Raw genomic sequence first — 23,214 nt, forward strand, 5'->3', positions numbered from 1 at the left:
GCATTTGAAAATGCCATTCTTTGTGCCTATGACTGTTTGTGTTTTCAGTGTCTGGTTTTGGAGTGACAAGAGCTGGGGGTGTTCATTCACTCCAGACAGTTCCAAGTGGGGGTTGAGGTGTGTCCTGCCTTGCCTGGGTGACTCATAGCTGGGCTGAATAGACATGGTCTGCATTTAGAGTGCTGGCAGGAGTTTGTAAAGTTGTATTTGCTGCCTTGTGGAGCAATTGTTTGCAACTAGGCTATTTCTGTTTTAGAATAATAGGCTGGTCATTTCATGTTAATATTCCTGCTCTTTCTGAACAACTGACAGTCCTACACTCCATGTTGCCAATCCAAGTTCACCTTATCAATTTCCTCCAACATAATTTTCAATTATAACCTTCTCTCAGAAATGTAGCTTACAGCATGTCTTTTTCTCTGCAGCCCACACGCTCAGTGTGCTCTGAAAGCTGCACTCCCGGACACAGGAAGGTTGAGCGTCAAGGAGAACCAGCCTGTTGCTTTGACTGCCTCCCATGCTCGGTTGGAGGAATTGCCAACCAATCTGGTGAGTGGAAACGCAGCAATCTGTTCATGGGAGGAACTCAAAACATACTAAAACCCAATCAGCAACCTCGTTTGACACCTCAGGTCCTCAAGCTTTTATATGAAAGACCATCATGATTCTGTGGTGAGAATGTTTCATTATTTTTCTACTGATAATTCCAAGGTAAGATCCTTGGAATCCATGAGGAAAGGTGTAGTAATCTATCTTCTATGTTTATGATGTTGCATGCTCCCATCTTGTTGTTCCTTTCCATGGTAACAGAATGTCAATGTAGGAATATTCACTGTGTGTTCTGTGGTGGCAGATTCCTGGGAGCTGTTGGGACTAATGGTCATTAAAACACAGTTGTCATACCATTTATGTGTGTCTGGAGTTACTTCAAATTGGCAACGAGGACTGACCATTAGAGCCATTTACCCACGTGTGCTGCAGTCTCAACTTCTACTGGAATTTATTTGGAAGATTTATGATTTATTTTCACTGATGGGATCTTGGATCTCAGTGAAAAAAGAAGATTTGGTGCATTGTAGATGTGGACAGTTGAAGCAGAAACTAACCGGGAACATGGTAAATATATACCGCATGTAAAGAAGATTGACATCTTGACTGTAAAGCTGTTTAAACAGTTATTGTCTGGAGGATTGATTGAGGACACAGCAAATCAATAATTGAACTTTCTGGTGTTACATTGAATTGCCCATTATTACAATCGTGAGTGATTTCTGTGAGAGTATGTGCATGCTACTTTTGGAAGGTTTTCACTCACAGATTTATTGGCTATTGTAACGGTCTCCAGCAAAGTTCAACGGTTTTCAGTGAAGTTCACCCCTCTGAAGACAAAGCTTGAATGATGACGCAGTGGAATCTTCAGTCCACTTGGTGATTGTCAGTATCGTCATAACAGAACTGAGAAGACGTGCACAGACGCTGATTGTCTGGAGCGTTTTGTGCTTGTGAAGCGTCTTATGCGTCACGGCATTAAAGTCCATTTTTGATTTTAATCATCAGGAAGTAAGCGTCTTCATTTTCACGAGGTTGGAGAGAGGGCTTTCGTTTTCACGGCGTGGGAGTCTCTAGTGTTCTTCATTTCCAAGAAGTGTCCTCAGAGTTGGTGGGTACTCTGTATCAGAAGCGTTCACAGCGTTGTCAGTGTTGGAGTTCGACTTTTCTTTTATAGTGACAGAGCGTTTCAGTGTTATGTTGTAAGTAAGAAGAAGACAATCCTTTTTTCTATCAAAACGAAGGATTTCAATGATGTTGTGAGAGCTACGGAGGGGTTTTCCCTTTATTTTTTATTAGACATTACAATTTTTAACAGTGTTTCTACAACATTATTGACATTTTGGAGATTTGATTGACTGTAACAAGATTTGTGACAGGGGGTTAATGTTGCAAAACTCATTCAGATTTAAAGAGCACATCATTTATACTTACTGACAATATGCAGAGTGTTCAAGCACCCCCTCCATTTTTACAGCTCCCAGGTGATCCACCGGTAGTTTGGAAAGTGTGGTTTCGAGCATTTGAAAAATATTTGGGTGCAATTGGGGTTGTGGATTTAGTGCACAAAGGAAAAAGTTTATTTTAGAACATAATTTGGGATTTGAAGGACAGGTGGTACTTGAGCATCTTCCTCCTATTGTAGTGGGGGAAGGAGAAGATGAATTGGATGAATTTCAACAAGTTGTTCAAAGTTTACAAAAACAATTTGATGTCGAAAAAAGTTTGGTGGTAGCTAGACATAAATTCTTTACTAGAGAACAAGAGAAATAAGAGAGTATAGTTGCTTATGTGGCTGCATTGCGCATACTTGCATCTGAGTGCGAGTTCGAACAGTTCACATCACAACTAATTCGTGATCAGATAGTGGTTCATTCTAATAATGGGAAAGTACAAGAGAAGTTACTCACTCTTAAAAATCCATCATTGGATGAAACAATATCTATAGTTAAGAGCATTGAACTTTCTCAAAAATCCAAGAGAGAATTGAAACCAGAAAAGAATTTGGTCAATGTTGTGAAGGAAAATTAAGAGAAAAATGTGAAATTTCAAACTCAAGTTAAGCCACATACTGTAGTTAAAGGTTCTAAATTTGTACCCAACAAGCCTGAGAGAAGGAATGTGGTTTCAAAGAATTCATGCAAAAAGTGTGGGTTTGCAGCTCATTTTTCAAACGTTTGTCCAGCAAAAAATACCACTTGTTCCAAATGTGGAAAACAAGGGCATTTTGCTCGGACGTGTAATTACAAGGGTAATGTTAGTGTGGTTTGTGATGAACAAGGTGAGAGTGAATCGAAGGTTGTATGCTCTTTATCTGATTTGGTGGTGGTAGTAAAAGATGAATCAGAAGACTGCATTGATCCGATAGTGGAGATTTTAGTAGACAATAAACCTCTTAATTTGTTAGCTGATTCAGGAGCACGTATAACAATGATAACAGATGATTTATTTGAGAAAACTTGGGACAGTAAACCACTTAGTCCGCCTGACAGGAGTCCAGTTTCCTATGAGGGTAGGAAAATTGAGCTATCTGGAGTTTTTGAAACTTCTTTGGTCTTTAAAAATAAACACATTCAAGGTAAAGTGTATGTAGCAAAGAAAGGGCTCAATATATTAATATGGTATCATCAAGGATTGTTTTTGCATGACACTAAGACCAGGTACTAAAGAGCAGGTTTCAATAGTAGAAGATTCAATTGTTGAGAAATCATCTATATCATGGTTTTCGAAATTTCCTAAGATTTTTGGAAATGCATTAGGATGTATTTCTGGATTCAAACATCTTATTAGAGTAAAGGAAAGTGCTGTCCCTGTAAAGCACAAATTGCGTAATGTACCATTTAGTGTGAGGGAAGATCTGGCAGCAGAACGTAAGAAAATGTGTGTATCTGGAGTGATTGAACCGATTGAGTCCACCCTTTGGTTGTCTCCCTTGGTTGTAAGAAGCAAACAAAATGGCAGTCTTAGGGTTTGCATTGACCTTCGCAGTGTTAACAATGATATTTGGTTGGATTCTCATCCTCTTCCCCGTATTGATGATATATTATCAAAGTTTGCTGGGGCAAAGGTTTTTTCGAAAATTGATTTAGCCTCAACCTATCACCAAATTCAACTAGATCCCTCATGCAAACATGTCACAGCATTTGTTTCCCCTATCGGCACGTTCCAATTTAGAAGGATGCCATTTAGATTAGCCTCGGCGGCGTCTGTTTTTCAACCATAATGGAGAAAGTTTTGGAGGTTGTTGATAATACAGTAGTTTACCAAGATGACATTTTAGTGGCAGGTGACAATGAAGAATTACATGATCAAAACTTGTCAAAGGTGTTAAAAAGGTTAGAAGAGAATGGTATTGTGGCGAATAAACAAAAATGTATTTTTGGTGTGCAGTCTATCGAATATCTAGGGCATCAGATCTCGGGTGAAGGTATTATACCTAGGGAAGGTCTGATTCAAGCAATTGTTGATGCTCCCAGTCCTACTGCTAAAGAAATGGTTTCATCATTCTTAGGACTGTGTGAATTCTATTCGAAATTCATTCCAAACTTTTCAATGAAGACTGTGAATATGAGAGAATTACTCAAGAAAAGAGCTATATTTAGATGGGATGAAATTTGTGAAAAAGAGTTCATTGATTTAAAAAAAAGAATTGGGATCATGTAAAATGCTCACACCATTTGATCCTAATTTAAAATGTACTGTATCAGTTGATGCCAGTTTGTATGGTTTAGGGGGCATGATTTCTCAGTTCAAATTAGGGAAAGAACAAACAGTGGGATTTGCGTCACGTGCATTACGTCCAAGTGAAAAAAATTACTCTGTCATAGAGCGTGAATTGCTTGCATGTTGTTGGGCCATTGAAAGATTTAAATGTTTTTGTGGGGAAGAAGTTTTGATCTACTTACTGATCATAAGCCTCTGGTTCCTATTCTTCAAGGGAAAGTGATAAAAGACCGTACTCCATGGATTGCAAGGCTTAGTGCTAATGTAATATAAATGTAAATGTAATGTAATGTAAATGTAATGTAATAGTGCTAAGTTATTACAATATAGTTTTAATGTGGCGCACATATCAGGTGGCAAAAACACACGAGCTGATTTTTTGTCTAGATTTCCCATTCCTATTTCTGCTCATGAGTTAAACAAAGATATGGATGAGGATTGTCTTATTGCAGCTATTGATGCTTGTTCAGTGGGATGTTTTACTGAACAAGAATGGTTTTCAGCCATGGAAGGGGATTCTACTCTTAAACAAGTTAAAAATCATATAGTCTCTGGTTGGCCTAAAGAGAAACATCTTGAAAAAGATTTACATTTTTTTTTCGAAAATTGCTGATGAACTTACTGTGGAGGAAGGTGGTATGGTCATGAGAGGTGATAAGTTTGTTCCATCTGAGAAGTTGAGGAATCAAATTATCAGGTTTGGGCATGAGAGGCACTTGGGCCAAACTAATACTAAGAAGAGGATTAGAAATTGTTATTTGTGTCCGTCTATGGATCGGCAAATCAATTCAGTAGTTGAAGATTGTTTAACTTGTAATGCCAGTGATAAAGTGGTGAACATTTTATCTCCCCCTACACAAGAGGTTCCTAGGCCAGATGGTCCTTGGTTAAAGTTGGCAGTAGACTTTGTTGGACCATTTAACATTTTGCCTAGTAAATATAAATTTGTTTTGGTGGTTGCTGATTATTTCAGTAAGTGGTGGGAAGTACATTTTATGCCTGACCCTAACTCGATGGAAGTTATAAAAAAAATTCAAAGTCTGTTTGCAAGGGAAGGATTTCCAAAGGAAATTGTGTCGGACAATGGAGTTCAATTTACTTCTAGAGAAATGGTGAATTTGTTATCTCAATCGGGAATTAATCATAGAATAGGGGCATTATATCACCCACAGGCAAATGGTTTTATTGAGAGGACTAACCGTATTTTGGTAGAATGTATTCAGTGGGCAGTATCATCTAAAATTGATATCAAAGAAGCAATCAAAAGCATGTTGTGGGCTCATCGTACTACACCAAGTACTATAACTGGTTCAAGTCCTTTTAAATTATTGAGAGGGCGGGAAGCATCATTCCATTTATGTCCTGCATGGATGAAAAAATGGGGTTCTTTACTTAATACGAAGACAGGTGAATCAATTATTCAGTCTGAGTTTCTTAGTAGAGGAAAGGAGGAAAGTGGAAAAGATGGTTGCAGTAATCAGCTCAAGGTAAATAAGGTCAAGGTTTTTGATTCCAAAATCAAAGTGGGTGATTGGGTCAAAATTAAATCACCCCATAATGTGCCTAAAGGATTATCTAAATTCAGTTCTCCAGTGAAAGTGGATACTGTGGCTAAGTGTGCTGTGAGGGTCAATGGGAAGAACTGGTGGAATCTTTCACGCATTTACAAATTGCCTGAGAAGGCTGTTTCACAAATGGATATTGATCAATCTAAAAATGAAATTGATGACAAGGGAAGTTCAAACAGTAATTGTAAGCTAGAATATGTTCCTCCGAGGAGGAGTAGTAGGATTCGGATTCTACCTAAACGGATGGATCTTTGAATTGTCTTTCTTGGAGTTGTTCTTTAAATATGTTCCTCTGAGGAGGAGTATTAGGACCTGAGTTTTTCTATGTATGTATCTTTTATTTGTTTTATTTTTCCTTTTCACTTTAATTTTCTTGTGTATTATTTTTACATTTCAAGTATCAATTTATAGTTCTTTAGATTTATGCTTGTTTATTTTCATTATTTAGCTATTGTAAAGAAGGGAGATTTTGTAGTAATCTATCTTCTATGTTTGTGATGTTGCATGCTCCCATCTTGTTATTCCTTTCCATGGTAACAGAATGTCAATGTTGGAATATTCACTGTGTGCTCTGTGGTGGCAGTTTCCTGGGAGCTGTTGGGACTAATGGTCATTAAAACACAGTTGTCCTACCATTTATGTGTGTCTGGAGTTACTTCAAAAGGCCTTCTTCATATCACATCCCTGGAATCACAGCTTGAGAAGTCTCGGTTCTCACAGGTTTTTCTCGATCTTCAAACTTTCTTTATGAGAAGACTTCAGCATTCTAGGTTTTTCCGATGAAAAGGCTAGTGGAAATTCATGAGGCAGAAGAGCCTTCAGTAGTCAGGATGTTTGCCCTGATGTTGATATGCAATAGTTCTTCTGTGATCTGGAACTTTAAATGTGTGATCTGTGGATGCATGAAGATAAGTCTGTCACACCATAGAATTGTCCCTGTTTATGTCTGTGGCATTCATTGCTGCTTTTGTTATTTCTATTGTTTTTGGTATTGTTGATGTTATTGGTACTGTTACTGTTATTGTTGTTGTTATTTGCCAGGCAGACAATGCTCTTTTGCCAGTCTTCGTTCAACCACCAACTACTAGGATCATTAATATATCTTGTAACTGAAATGCACAGTATGTTGTGCGCCGTCATTTAGAACGGTTCAGAAAATGGGGTGGTGATGAACAGAGTGTCTGAATTAAGCAGACCACTCTTACCCAGTCCAAAGATCAGGGCTTGATCCATCACCGTTTTTTAGCTCACTGCACCATCCCAGCTCAGAACCTGGCTACATGCAAATTAGTCTGACCCTGGCCCAGTGCATCATGGGAACAGGGCAGACCAAACTACCAAGCCAATTCTTATACTGGGAAGGAAACAAGCTTCCGGGGACCGGTTTCTGGCATTTCAGCCGTCTTCGGCCCGGCTTGCTTGAATCCTGATGGTGCAATGAGCAAGGGACTCACATCTGAGTATACCCTTCCACGCTTATGGTGGACAAAAACGATTCAGAAAAGGGGGTGGTGATGAACAGAGTGTCTGAATTAAGCAGACCACTCTTACCCAGTCCAAAGATCAGGGCTTGATCCATCACCGTTTTTTAGCTCACTGCACCATCCCAGCTCAGAACCTGGCTACATGCAAATTAGTCTGACCCTGGCCCAGTGCATCATGGGAACAGGGCAGACCAAACTACCAAGCCAATTCTTATACTGGGAAGGAAACAAGCTTCCGGGGACCGGTTTCTGGCATTTAGAACGGAGCAGTAATTGGACATTCTAATCCTGTCGCTCATTGCTTCTGGAGCATCAGTAAAGACACCATATATGCACATAACTGGGGCAAAGTTTTGATATATACTGGCTTTGTAGGGAGCTATGAGCAGTAATACATTATGGTTTTGCTTTGTGCTGGAGAGTCTTACAATCAACCAGCATTTGTAGAGCATGGCACTGTCACCCCTGCGGGTATCTGGGTGTGGTGTGCAAGGTCTCCATCAAAAAACAGGTCTTGAGGAAATGGAAGGAAGAGGGGAAAAATGAACAGAAGAAGGCAAAACAGAGGGCAGAAAAATGAGCAGAAAAGGCAAATCAGAGAAAGAAATGAACAGAGGAGCCACAAACATAGGGCAGCATGTAGAAAGGCAGCAGAGGGTAGCAGACAGTGGGCATGCTGGACAGGAGAACTGTCGAGAGGAGCTTGCACAGTGACCTGCTCAATGGGGTTGCACTGCCGCCTCCATTAAGTAGGTGCAGGTGGGAGGGCAGGGTGCTGAGTGGCAGGAGGAGTAAAAATAGCAGGTGGAGAGAAACAGCAGGAAGAGAGAAGATACGAGCTGAAAAAGTAAAACAGAGAGCAGAAAACTAACAAAAAGGGCAAATCAAAGGGCAGAAATGTGAGCAGGAAAGCCTAAAGAGAGGGCAGAAAAGCAAACAGACAAGACAAAATAGAGCATAAGAGGGCAAAACAGAGGGCAGAAAATGAAGAGAAAGGGCAAAATTGAGGGCAGAAAAGGCAAAACAGAGGGCAGAAAAACGAGTAGAAAAAGAAAAAGAGAGGGCAGAAAAATGAGCAGGAAAAGGCAAAACAGAGGGTAATAAAACAAGCAGAAAAGGTACCACAGAGCAAGAAATGAGCTGTCACGGAGAGCTTACACAAGGACACAATTGTACAGTTGGACCTACGTATACAATTTCCCCCTGCTATCACCTCATATTTGTTTTCACGTTTACAGGATCCTTCTGCTGTGAAATAGCCTTATTGTTTTAGTCTAATAGAGTTTCATTTGGCATTCACCAGGATCAATTCATGCCCAAGTAGACATTTCCAGACTTAGATATGACCTTTAGTTACTCAATATCATAAAAACTGTTTAAGTAAATGTTTTCTTTACTTTTCATTCTTTCAGATTCTACAGAGTGTGTGAAATGTCCAGATGACCAATGGCCCAATTACCGCCGAGACAAGTGTGTGCCAAAGGAGGTTGAATTCCTCGCCTTCTCTGAACCTCTGGGTGCCTTGTTAGCCAGTGTGGCTGTCACTGGTTCTCTGTTGCCAGTCACCATCTTGCTGATCTTCATAAAACACCAGGACACGCCCATCGTCAAAGCTAACAACCGAGCTCTCAGCTATGTCCTCCTGCTGGCTCTAACTTCTTGCTACCTCTGTCCCCTAATGTTCATTGGACACCCAAGTACATGGACCTGCCTGTTGCGTCAAGCTGCTTTTGGAATCATGTTTACCTTCAGCCTTTCTTGCATGTTGGCCAAAACGACTGTGGTGGTCTTTGCATTTAAAGCCACAAAACCCAACAGTCAAATTAAGAGATGTATTGGCCCAAAGTTGCCCAACAGTGTGGTCTTCTTCAGCACCCTTATTCAAGTGATGCTCTGTACATCATGGTTGGCTAGTTGGCCACCTTTTCCAGAAAACAATATTACATCTCAACTGGGTAAGATCATCATTGAATGCAATGAAGGATCAAGGAAAGCCTTCTGGTGCATGCTGGGATACATGTGCCTCCTCGCGGGGATCAGCTTTGTGATTGCCTTCTTAGCCCGAAAGTTGCCAGATAGCTTCAATGAGGCCAAACATATCACCTTCAGCATGTTGGTGTGTGGAAGCGTGTGGATCTCCTTCATCCCAGCCTACCTAAGTACCCGGGGGAAGCACATGGTTGCAGTAGAGATCTTCGCCATCTTGGCATCAAGCACTGGCTTGGTCACGTGCATGTTTGTTCCAAAATGTTACATCATCCTACTGAGACCAGAAATGAACACCAAAGAATACCTCCTGAGAGGCAAAACCATTCTGAAGAGATAGAACAACAAAGGTGCTCCTCGCTGACTCTATGACAGAACAACTCATTATCTATTGAATGCTGGGTAGGTGTTTAGTAAAAGTGGGATTTTGTTAAGGCCTATTGCAAGTTAAAGGGGATAAGAGGAAGAAAAAACGAAACAGCACAGACAGGCAAGGAAGGAGCTCAAGCTAAAGAATGGAGCAAAATGGGAAAAATAACTTGTTCAAGTAAAAAAATCAAGATAGATGTTGAGTTTTCTGAGATTGGGCTGTGCCTTCTGCCTGTCCACTTATGTCAAAGAGAATTCACAAAAGATGCTTCAGGTGACAATCTTCTGTGGCAGGCAAAACTGAAGGAACTTGATATGAGTAATTCGAAGCTCGTCATCAATAATTATAAACTATAGGTTGCTTACAAAGTATAATAATTTTGTTACATTTGTTTATAACTTATTAACAATAAAACTAATGACGCATTCAACCACAAATACATGTTACTTGAGTATGACGCAAAAATATATCAAAATAAAAATGTATCCAAGAATTCAGCACTAGAAGTTTCCCTAAGTATCACTCCATGTGTTCAGGTTGGTGCCAGGAGAGGTGGTCGGGGTCTACTAGGAGGAGCGATCCATGAGCCTGTGTAGGATGTTCTCCCGTAAAAGGATTAGACTTTCTAGTTCAAGCTAAAGCAGCTGGGAAAAGTCACATAAATTGCTGCACCTGCTGTGGGAATACAATCAACCAGCAACTACAAGACAGTAATTTGAATTCATACAAATCACACAGCACATCTAAGGATCATGACTATTTGAAGCCATATGCCCCTTTCAGGCTTTGAATGCCTACCTAAAATCAAGGAGAACCACAGCTAAGCAATAAAGCACTATCCAGGAGAGGGGGTTGGAAATGAGTGCATGGTGTACTACCTACCTGTAGAGAAACAGCCACCTCCCTCAGACATGGTGCTGGAATGGGTAAATAGTCTACTGCCTACCTTCAGAGAAACAGCAACCTCGCTCTGACATGGTGCTGGAATGGGTAAATACGATGTCAATAAATACTATGATATATGCAGGCCAGACAACAGCAATACCAATAAATGCAATGTCAACCTATGCTAATGACCTGTGCCCGCATAACAATGTCAATACCTATAAATGCAATGTCAGTGTATGCCATAATCTATGCCCGCACAACAGTGTCGATACCAACAATAACGACGTCAAAGTATGCCACAATCCATGCACGAATGACAATGTTGTTACCAGTACAAACAATGTTGATGTACGCTATAATCTAGGCATGCATAACTATGTTAATAGTAGTAAAAACAATATTGATGAATGCTATGACTACTGTATGCACAATGTTGAGAATGTCGATAAAAATGATAGAAGTGAGTGCCATATTATTTCAGGAGTTCCAATGAACTCGTATCATTGCTGTCAGATTGACCCAAGGTGACCTCCCCATCGACCCTGAGTCAGAGATACATGGTCAGGCAGGTCCTACGACCCACACCCACAAATATCGAATGACAGGTCACAAGAGGGGTCTCGCTTAACCCAAAGACAAACATGAAACTAGGGAAAACCCTGATCGATCCCACTGACAGATAGTTGCACTACAAACAGGTCAGAGCAAATTGGCCCCTAATAAAATAAATTGGGCCAAAGGCTCAATACAAAGCTAGATACCACAAGTAGATAGGAACACTCAGCTAATCAGGAGACAACATACATGCGCACTCATCTTGCCGGACATCTGGACACATACACACTGGCCCACACTAGCACTCGCCGAGGTCGAGAGCCATCTGTGTCCTTGTTAATTTATGACTGAGCTCCTTCTTCAGGAATGCAGAAATTATTTTATTATACCTCACAAGATGTATATAATGTCAGCCAAAACTTTGTACACCAAGAGTCTTCATTCAGATGCATTCTGTAGAGACTCTCCCAGCTGCTGGGTTTAATTAAACCAACTTGTTGCTGTTTTGCCAAACGCCTCTTGTCTTTTCATTTCTTTAAGGTAAACTCATATCCAAGCAACAATGGTAAAATGACAGGGAAGGACATGTGCAAGTGAGGGAGTGACTTAGGAATAGTTTTCGTACTGGTCCTATCAGAAACTCAACTGTCTCTTGCACATCTAAACATTAGTATGGTTCGTCGGGAAGCAGCTAAAGAAAGGATTTCACCATTTGCAGATATGAGGAGGATGTTCATCAGTTGCTCAAATGATCAAGAGAGTGTTCCCCGCCTGCTCACACCAGAATTGGAACAATCTCTCCCCTTCCCAAATTAGCAACAATGCTAATTTGGAAAAACATAAGCACAGGATCCCAAATGCTTTTCTTAGGACCTCGTCACCAAATACTGGAATTGCTGAATACCAAAATTACCTAATCAAGCCTCTTCTTCCAACACCTTGAGCTTCCTGTCTGTTGATCTCACTCTTGCAGGGTTATTGCTTCCCTGCTTTCTCCTTTTGTAAATGATATTCTACAGTTCTCTTCTGCCTTCTTCTGCCTTTTGCTCTGAGTCAAAGTCTGACGATGACAAAAAAGTCCTGTTCTCTAAAACTTGAGTCCCTATGCCCACCACCATCAGCCACTGGCACCAGTTAAGCACTGGTCTAGCACATAAACTGTTGTTAGGAAATTCCATTTTGAAGAACGCATAGGGTCTCACTGGATGAGAATCATAAATCCTTGCCAACATTTGATGTGCACCATAAGGGGATCCTGTGGACAACTGATCTATCCCTCAGAGAACACGTCCTGGTGACCGGCCGGAACAGAAGAGAACATTAAACATTTCATAATGCATCCTCTGTTTATTAAATGGCTCCCAAACTCATCTTGCTAGACCTCTCACTCATGAGATATTGTCTGTAAGTGACTGGCAATATCATCCTCGGGTATCGAATACCAGCTGCTGGGAGACCATGACTGAGAAACATTTGCTGGGCAGGCCAGAACCGCAGAGCCCTGGCCCACTTGCATGCAAATAGAGCCCACGTCTCCCCTTGTGTGTGCCCATTTATTCCTTTGCCAACGTGTTATCAATCAAAGCCTCCACCATACTTTTCATGTCAGCGATAAATGAAAAGACTCAAGAATGGGCAATTGAGGGCTCTCCTGTGGGTTTACATGCAGCTGCATCTTCCAGGCCTGCTGTGCTCTCACTGACACCTTGTCTTTGTCCTCCCCTTCCCATCGAGGCTGCTCAAGGGGCCAATGTTGCCTCTGGAGTTGGGGACAAGCTAGGTCTTTTATTCAGCAGATTTCTTTATCTTACAATGCACATTTTTTACATGTCTTTATTATTATTTTTTTAGCTATTAAACAAGCTTTTCATCCCAAACAAGAAGAAACCCCACAAGGGGTGTATGCGTTTAGGTTGCTTTGTTAACATTAGGAAACAATTGTACATGGTCATATAAGGCAAACCTCATTCTCATGGTTCAATTCTCTCTTTTTTCAATGGTGTCACAGTCATTTGATGTCCATCCCTAGGTGGACAGTCAACCGTCTCCCAAGGTTAAGCAAAAAATAAACATGGGCATTCGAAGCCAGACTATAATTTAGAGCTAAAGACAAAACACTTAACATACAAGACCTAGGGGTCCCGCCTTTCACGTGTTAAAGTGATTGATACAAACCTCAGAGGTCCTATAGGGGACATTTTACATTTTTGCATCTGCAAATTGTAATACAAATATGTCTCAGATTGAGGCGGGTCATCTGGTATGATAAGCTTTGATCTAATCCTCTTTACATCGGTAAATGGAGATAACAGATCCATAGCACCATTGAGTTTCACCGCAGTTTAATCCAGAGAGATGGATCCACAGTGTATGGTGGATCAATTTCTTCAAGTGATTGCAGAAGAGTCCCAGGCTATAGAGTATGTTGCAGGTCTAGCTAAGGACATTGGCTGTTGTCTTTGCCTTGCTCTCGGGATGTGGCAGTCTTTCAAACGAAGGAACACATAGGGGGGCTTATTTACAAGCCCCTTGCGCCACCAGTACGTCACTTTTTCCCATATTAGAACATTGGAATGTTGGGAGCTCCATTGAAAACAATGGAGTGCTCCGGGCTTATAATGGCTGGTATAAGCCTGGAGCTCCAACATTCCAATGTTTCTTTGTTCACAGCTCTGGCTGTGAACAAAGGCTCAGGGAGCCTGAGGGGATTCCAATCCCCTCACGCTTCCAAAAGGCTTTGTTTTTTTTGTTAGAACATTCTGTCCTCTAGTGACAGAATGTTCTAATAGCCTTATAGCCCTTCGTAGATGGGCAATACCACTATTAAAGTCCCTCTCCCTTGTTAAAGGCCCTCACCTTCGGCTTGGGGCCTTTAACGCTGGAGAGGGCCTTTAATAGCCGGTGTAGCTCTCTACGGCGGGCTATAAGGCTATATTAAATTTGATGCACCTATGGCGCAAGGGCTTGTAAATAAGCCCCAGGCTTACGACATGCATAGGGGCATATTTACAGTGCCTCTGCAGCACTATTACGCCGCTGGAGCATCACTTTTGAGACGCTCCGGAGGCACAGTGTGCCGGCCCATATTTATGAGGCCACTCAAAGCCACCCTGCACTGCTTTTCATGTCTTTGTAAATATGGAGAACGTCAGTGCATGACTCTGCGTGGAAGGGGTGTTCCATGGGTGTTGTTGTGGGATTTACCACGCAACACCAATGGTTTTTTGACACTACCCCAAATTTACAACATAGCGTAAATCTGGGACAGTGCCAAAACCAACGCCTTCCCAAAGCAACTGTACCAAGTAGAAATGTTTTAATTTCTTCAAGTTTTTTCTTTCCACGTGTGCTGCAGAATGCAGCACACATATAATGGGGAAAAAGCCTTTTTTGATTGTTTTTGTGCAGGAAGGTGTACCTTCCTGCACGAAAACAATCATGCCAGCAACCACACACCTGCATAGGCGATTGACTGCAGTTTGTGTGCTGGCAGAAGGGACAGGAGTGCACTTAATCTTGTAGATAAGGCGCATTCCTGCTCTTTTCTTTTGACGTAGGGAAGTGCAGTTAGAAGGCTTGTGGCGCTGCCCTTTCCCAAAATACTGTAAATATGTCCCATAGTGTTAGAGTCAGGGCAGCTGTGGTCCAGATGGCGTTAAAATTATTATTACTTTGTACTTTTGTAGCTCTTTTCAGATGGTTATGCATTACAGTCTTTCTTATGTGCCCTGTTTCCCCTTTCCTCTTATGTTTATTGGATTCTAGAATATTATATTACCTATTGTATTTGATAGCCATTGATGAAATTACTTATTGTATGATTTTAAATTTCTAGGTATTTTTGATTTATAATACTGTTTTTTGTATTCTCTTTGTTTATGTATCTATGCAAAAACTAATAAAATATTTTGAACATAAAAAAAACAAATAGGTTTGAATTGAAAGTTATATCCAAGTATATGTGAGAGGCTGTAATCTCCCTATAAAGCCTTGTGATTCAATTTACCTCTGGTGTGTTTTGACATCAGAGTGTGCCTACAGTAAGAAACTTGTAATGACTTATTTTAGTTGAGTCGCTGTCGATGACTTATTATAGGTGTCTAGTGTCATCACCATGACCCAGCATTCATAACATATGTTTAACTCATGCAGCAAGAGGAAGCTGGCAGGTGGCAGCCCTAACACCATCTCTCTGTGACTGCCACATACTGAGGTAGTCCTGTGGTCCCCAACCAATAAGCTGCCTCATTTTGTCAGTGAGAGGGCAGACTCTCATCTGAAGCCTGCACTGAGCACAGACAGTGCATAAAGGATCACTGAAGTGCAGTAGAAAACTAAATACCTGATTGAGAAGGTGGGTGAAGGAGAAGCAGACACATGCATGGGAGAGCTCTGGCGGTGCTGCAAAGAAAAGAAAAAAAATAACAGCATCCACCATGAAAATCAAGCATCAAAAAGCCAACAGGTTTGACTTTTGTGTCGTGTACGCACATGCAGACACACAACATCCATGCACACTGTTATAGATGATACATACTTGCAAATAAGCAGTCAGGGCAAAATGCAGCACACATAGAAAGAGCAAATTGCCATTATTGATTGTTTATGTACAGGAAGGTGTCCCTTCCAGCAAATAAACAATCGCCCCTGCAGGGCAGGCACCCTTGCAACATGGTGCAAGGGTGTCTGCACTGGCGGTAGGCATCTGTTTTAGCAGCATTGCAAATGGAAACACAAGGGTGTGCTGTACTTTGATAAATATAGAGCATCCCTGCGTTTTGAAAACTTTGGAGCACGGCGTTGTCAAATTTGGCGTAACATTGCATTTACATGCATTTTGTTGTAAATATTCCCCTTAGAGTGACATTTTCTCATGAGCAAAACCAAGCAATGAAGTTCATAGAAAAAGAAAAATGTCAGAAATTCACCCATGTGAGCAACCAGAAATTCGAAGTGCTTTCAGTCGCAGGATGAGACGTTATACCACTATATATACACAAGCCACTATTCTCATCGTGCCAACCAAGATTAAGGTCATTTTTGCTCTGGTTACACAGTGACAGACATGATCTGCAGTGATTGTGATGCACTCTGAACCCTCATTGGAATCCGCCTCAACAGGTGATTGACAAATTGCTCCAGATAGTGAATTATTACTGTTGGGATGAGAGGCCAGCTCTGAATAATGAAGGTGTGTTAGCAGCAGCCAGCTGCACTTCCCCAGAAGCTATCACAAGAAATGCCAGGAAAGTGTCTTCTGTACAAATTGGATCATTTAGAACCTGGTGGCCATCTAGCTAAATGCCACTGCAGAAGAGTTTGCCCCTCCACTCTAGTGATGAAGAACCAGCCATACAATTTTGAGATCCCTCGTGTCAGCAGGATCACTTTGTCAGAAGTGCTTCTGCCACTGCGGCAGAAGGACTTCCAGTGGTGTAACACAAAATGACGGGGTCCACAGCAGAATGTTATGAGATGCCCCACAGTCTCCCACATCTCAGATATTCATTGGCCTCGGGCTGGATGGAGCCCAATTGAAGTGTTGGGGGCCCCTATGGAGGGTTAGGGGCCCCCTGCCCCACAGGGGCCTGAATTACGCCCTTGAGTACTTCCAGTAAAACTGAATGCCAGATGGATCTCATGTTCTTTTTTGTTGCTTGAAAACAACCCCCCACAGCAGAATGTGTTTCTGAGAAAAAGAGTGGCCCAGATGCACAAGGAGTTTTTATCCCTGCTTGCAGGGCCACTGTTGACTTTCCTGCCAATGCCCGCCATGCCCCACATGGCTGACCTGGGCATGGGATATTTGTGATGAGTATTCTGCCCTAAACAGAGCGGGTCTCCCTATGAATCGGAGAAGACTCCATGGCAGCTAGGTACAGCTACTAAGTACCCAACACACAGAACTAACTGAGACTCCATTCGCGATCAGTCAGCAGTCCCTCCCCTTCTAAACGAGAAGGGAGAGAAGCGTGATTGACAGAGCTATTTATGACAGATCTCCCACCTTTCCAAACACTGAATGGTCCTATTTGTATCAACATTCGCCACTGGCAACCAATGAAAACACAGGTACTGAATTAGCATGTAACAGATGTATACTCCATGCCTCATCTATGTCTCTTGTATACCTCTTTTTCATAATTATAATAATCTCATGGCCAATCTAACTTCATGTACCCTACTCCCTTCTTCATATTTATTCAAAGCCATTATAATACTTAAAATTAATGATAGGGATGCATGTTAATTCAGATCCCATGATCTTATAAAGTCATGCAGCCTTCGGCCTCTTGCCCCTATATGATCTGCTCATTCAATCAGGCGTTTGTTACGCGCAACTAATCACCCGTAAGGGTCTCAAGGTGCTTGGGGGAGGGAGGTGGGGGGGGGTACAGCAGGCTCCAGTCCAACAAGGTGGGGGGGGTGGGGGGGGGGGGTCTGTCGAAGAGCCAGGTTTTGAGGTTTCTTGCGAAGATGGGGAGCGATGTCGTCTGGCTGAGGTGGAGTGGCAGGGCGTTCCACTCACTGAACTCGTAGGTGACTTACAATATCCTTATAATGTACAGAAGGGGTCCTTTACCACCATATACTGAACAGAGTGCTGCAGAAACAAAATGAATGAAGCGTAAGCACCAGACTCTGAATATTGTGTACAATGTACAATCAGCACTTGACAAAGTTGAGTTTTCTATTTATAAATGCGCTATTTGTTTTTAAAGAGAAGGTTAACAGAAATGGTTATTTCGATTAAAACAGTTTGATCTCTGTTCTGTAAAGAAATACCTTCATTCTCTGTGCTGTTTTTTTCTCCTACAAACTGCTCTTACATTTACCAAGTGACACTGCAAGAAATTGGGTTATTAGTTGGGAGTGGCGGTGGCCCCATTCAAACAATAAACAGAATCCTTGGCAGGGTGGACTACAAAAGGCACCTAATAAACCTGTGCTTAACCCACTGGTAGCTTGGAACGAAAGCAGTCGGGCTTAACTTAGGGGCAATGTGTAACATATTTATACAGCACTTAAAAAGTGTTAAAGTGAAAACACAACATAATAAAATCTCAAACCAATTTTGATAATAGAGTAGATTTTAATATATAAAATTACACCAAAATGGAGAAAAAAAAGCAATAAGTAGAACTGGAGATAGGTTTCAAAGTTTTAGGTGAAAAAAGTACCAAAAAGTACAAAACGCCACTCGCGATTATCTGGACACATTGGGCTGGGGTAAAGTCACAAGTTCAGGCTGACCGCAAAAGAGCCCAGGGCAGATACAGGGACCAGGTTGTTTCCGTTGATTTTGTTGGTTCCAAACTGTTTAAGGTAACAAAGGGTGGGCAGGCTTAGGTGTGAGTTGCATTTTTCAGTGGCAGGGCAGGCAGACCTTTGAAGCCAGGAAAGGGATGAGTAAGTCATGAGGTTACCTTTTGAAGCTCAAGGATGGCAATCCACCAGGACATCCTGCTCATGAGAGAAGCACCCTACCCCCACACCCAAGCCTCTTTTGTCTCCATGACTGGAAGGAATACAAACACCAACATAGGAGGGACATTCACAGTCGTGTGACCCTGGACAGTCACATTTGGTTTTGGCGAAAGGCCATCTTTAATTTTCATAACAATATTTTAAAATCTAACTTTACCATTAAGTAGAAGTTTAGATTTCTATTCATTTGAGTGGAAGAAGCATTTTTCTAGCTGTTCTGAAACTGAAGTTATCACCTATTAAGTACTAGCTTACCCGTCGCGCGTTGCTGCGATCTCAGAAGAAAGGAAATTTAAGGAAACTTGTTATGATAACATTCAATTTACATTGTGTCATTTTTATTGAAACTTATTCATTTTAATATGGAAAACATTTTAAAGTGTTGTTTTAATTCTTTTTATTTATTCGAGTGCTTGTGGATACACGGTATTTTTTGTTTTTCCGTCTGGTGCGTACACAAATAAATCAGAAGGTTTTCCGACGCGTGAGCTGGCCACATACAGTTGTCCATGTAAGAAGCACGGATTCTCCAAATCAAGTCCACACACTTGCAGCGTTTGTCCTTGTGCTTTGTTGATGGTCCTTGCAAAAGCGAGTCGCACCGTAAACTGTAAACGTTCAGTATTGGAAAGATTATGAGGGCCCTGGCGGCCCGGGGACCGATATTTAACAAATGTTTCTTTTTTTTTGCCAGAAACCTTCGGGGTAGTGTACTCAACAACTTTTAACAATTTTTTTTTTTTATTTTTGCTAGAAACCTTCGCGGGAGTGTACTCAACAACTTCCCAAAGTTTCATGGCGATCGGATGAATGGTGTAGTAATGCATAAAGGACAAACAGACATACTTTCGTTTTTATATATATAGATAACCAGCGTACCCGTCGCGCGTTGCTGCGATCTCAGATGAAAGGAAATTTAAGGAAACTTGTTATGATAACATTCAATTTACATTGTGTCATTTTTATTGAAACTTATTAATTTTAATATGGAAAACATTTGAAAGTGTTGTTTTAATTCTGTTTATTTATTCAAGTGCTTGTGGATACACAATATTTTTTGTTTTTCCGCCTGGTGCGTACACGAATAAATCAGAACGTTTTCCAACACGCGAGCTGGCCACATACAGTTGCCCATGTGAGAAGCACGGATTCTCCAAATCTAGTCCACACACTTGCAGCGATTGTCCTTGTGCTTTGTTGATGGTCATTGCAAAAGCGAGTTGCACCGTAAACTGTAAACGTTCAGTATTGGAAAGATTATGAGGGCCCTGGGGGCACGGGGGGACGATATTTAACACATTTTTCTTTTTCTTTTTTTTTTGCCAGAAACCTTCGCGGGAGTGTACTCAACATCTTTTAACAACTCTTTTTTTTTATTATTATTTTTTTTTGTTTCCAGAAACCTTCGCGAAAGTGTACTCAACAACTTCCCAAAGTTTCATGCCGATCGGATGAATGGTGTAGTAATGCATAAAGGGCAAACATACATAATTTCATTTTTATATATATAGTTAAGGTAACCCCATGTTATTCTATGGGAGAGATAGCCTTACAACAGTGAAAATTTACTTTAGGGGGTTTTCATTACCTCGACATTCAAAACTTAAATACACATTTCCTACTTTTTAAATACCAGGCACCTTGCTCTAAGGGTGGATATCATCTGACTTATAAATATTAAAAAGGAAGTTCTAGGACCAGTAATAGGTTTAGTTTGTCAGTGGCAGGGCAGGCAGCCCTTATAAATCAGAAAGAATATGGCAAGCCCTGAGTCTAGACTCTGAATCTGAAAGGAAGGACTGAGTAAAATCCTCAGGAAATCCTACTCAGGAGAGAAACAACCTTCCCGGCACCCAAGGCTCTTTTCTCTCTATGACTGAAAGAAATACACAAACCACCACAGGAGAGGCATTCACTGTCATGTGGCCCTGGACACTGGCAGAAATACACATTTGGTTTAGGCAGAAAAATGCCAACTTTCTAACACTTGCAAAGGCCTGGTGTCAGAGTTTCATGAACACTCATTCTTTCTGTAATAAACCATTTTATTGGCATTTATGAAAAAAATACAAAAGGAACATTTATTCCAAAAACAGCATCCATGCTGTCTATGCTAGTAAAAGAAAACACATGAACACAGCAAGAGGGCATGGCTTTAGAAAATTAACACCAGGAAGACATTCTCTGATTTCTAAAATACAGAAACTCTCGGAAAGCGAAGCATGGGGAATCTAGGGAGCCAATGTATATTTTGGCAGACGGACGATAGGTCTGTCAGGTCAACGGAGTCCTTGCCTGACACATTTAGAAATGACTACCAAGCAAGCAGTCATTTCTTGAGCATTGGCAGGAACCACAAACATGTTGGTTCCTGCCAACGCTTTATTAAGTTTGATGCATGTTTCGATCGGCATCACAGAGCCGTGCGTCAAACCTATTTTATTTCTTTATTTTAAAAAAGTGGGATCTTTTTTGAATTACAAAACACAACGACTCCCATGGTGAGGGGGTCATTTTAGTTTTTTTACCCCACCTGACCACCAGGGTTTGCCGAGCAGTGATGAGCAGTAAAAAACAACTTTATGTCTGTCCATCTGAATCGGGTGTGTGGACATAAAGCCAGTTCTCCGATGGCCCTTAACTTTGTTGGGCCGTGGGAAACGTTTGTCTACAATGGAGACTGTATAGCCCCTGCCATCGTGAAACCTATGTCCCAACCACAAATAAATTAGATGGAAAAACAATAATACTGTAGGTAAACATACTTTTTTTTATAGAGTTTTATATAGCGCAAACTTGACCCGAATCGAGTTTCAGAGCGCTTTACATAGCACCAATTGTGTTACATGAGGACACATTCATTTTTGTTGGGCACGGTCTCCATTGCGACATATATGCTTATCCCCAAAATATAAATCAGGCTCTTAGGGCCATATGTATCATAGTTCCGTTTTGCGATTCCTAAATAGCGATTTTTAAGGAATCGCTATTTAGGAATCGCAAAATGGTATGTATGAAGAAAATCGCTTTTTTTTAGCGATTCCTTAAGCTTCCTTAATTGCGAATTCGCATTTTGCAAATTCGCAATTAAGGAATAATTTCCAATGCATTCCTATGGGCCAGGAGGCCCATAGGAATGATTTCCAAATAATTCTAAAATTGCGAATTCGCAATTTGCTAATCGCAATTTGAGAATTATTGCAAGGGTGCAGGGGTGTCTCAAGGACACCCTGCTGCACCCCTGTAAATTACATGTTTGTGCATATGGCGCACATACATGCCTAATGGGCATGTATGTGCGTCATATGCCACCCTCACAAATGCACAATTGTGCATATTTACAAGAAATCGCAAATTACCACCAACTACAAGTTGGTGGTAATTTGCGATTTCTAAACCTGAAATCGCAATTCTTAAAAGCTTCATACATAGCATTTAAGGAATCGCAAAATTGCGATTCCTTAAATGCTATGGCAAATTAAGGAATCGCAAGTATTTGCGATTCCTTAAGATGCGATTTTTTCATACATATCAAATCATGCAAAAAAGCCTTTTGCGATTTTCAAAGGCCGAAATTCGGCGAATTTCGGCCTTTGCGATTCACAAAAGGCTTGATACATATGGCCCTTAGTTACGCTCAGGAGGTCAATCTGTGGCCTCCAGATCTTGCCATGTTAACGCCAGCCATGGACCTCCTACATCATACCTGCCAGGAGTCTGTGTTTACTCATTCCCAGGGGCTGTTTCTTTCCTTCAACCCCCCCCCACACCCCCCTTTCCCCAGCCACAAAGATGAGCTTGGGCTCTATTGTGCTAGAAATTATTATTAAGGTGTGGGCGAGGGGGGGGGGCACAAGAGGCCACAGATATAACTGGTGGAGCCACCCACAATGGGCATTTGAGAAGTCAGTTTTATTTTACATATTCATAGCCCTCTCTAGTTAACCCCTTCGCTGCGGCGGGAATTCTGCTGCAGCGCTAAGGGGGCAGGGGGGTGAGCGGCGCTCGCATGCTCGTGACGGAGCCGCTCCATCACGAGCCGCGGTTGAGCTGTGCTCATGACGGAGCGGTTCCGTCATGGCCCCGCCCGCTCAATGGAACGTCCAGCGCAGGCGCGGAATTCGCGCCGCGCAGGCGCGCCGAGCGGGCCATGACGGAACCGCTCCGTCATGAGCACAGCTCAACCGCGGCTCATGACAGAGCGGATCCGTCATGAGCATAGAAGGGGTTAAACTGCATTGCTGCGTTACATTGTGCCAAGGATTGGCCTTTAGTCTATTAGTTCACAGCTGAGGTGCAACAATCTCTCACTGCTGCTGCAGCCTTTCCGGGAAGCCTGTCTTTCTCTCCTGCTGCAACCTATTTTATTTTCTGCAGGCTTGTTTCTCCTTCCCCCTCCGTGACCAGGTGACTAAGAGCCTGGTGCTGGTAGAAGGGAGTGCATCCCAAGGAGACCTGCACAGAGATAGGACACTGCTGAACAGAGAGGGAAAGAAAACAACACCGTAAAAGAAATCAACATTTCACACATAGAGGGGGACGTGTCATCCAAAGTTTGAGACTGGCTTACGTCAGATGCCAGCCTCTGACTCAGTTCTAGGTA

General features: G+C 41.7%; 1 protein-coding gene across 1 annotated transcript in view; it reads left to right on the forward strand.

The window, feature by feature from the left end:
* The window catches only part of LOC147678578 (extracellular calcium-sensing receptor-like), a 53,177-nt gene extending 43,527 nt beyond the window's left edge, over positions 1-9,650 (forward strand). Inside the window, exons 6-7 of the mRNA XM_086945706.1 lie at positions 426-549; positions 8,737-9,650. Of these exons, the coding sequence (XP_086801832.1) occupies positions 426-549; positions 8,737-9,650 (1,038 nt within the window). The remainder of the gene's footprint in view (positions 1-425; positions 550-8,736) is intronic.
* Positions 9,651-23,214: the final 13,564 nt, after the last annotated feature.

This window comes from Lissotriton vulgaris, chromosome 12 (assembly GCF_964263255.1).
Source record: "Lissotriton vulgaris chromosome 12, aLisVul1.2, whole genome shotgun sequence".
Lineage (NCBI taxonomy): Eukaryota > Metazoa > Chordata > Amphibia > Caudata > Salamandridae > Lissotriton > Lissotriton vulgaris.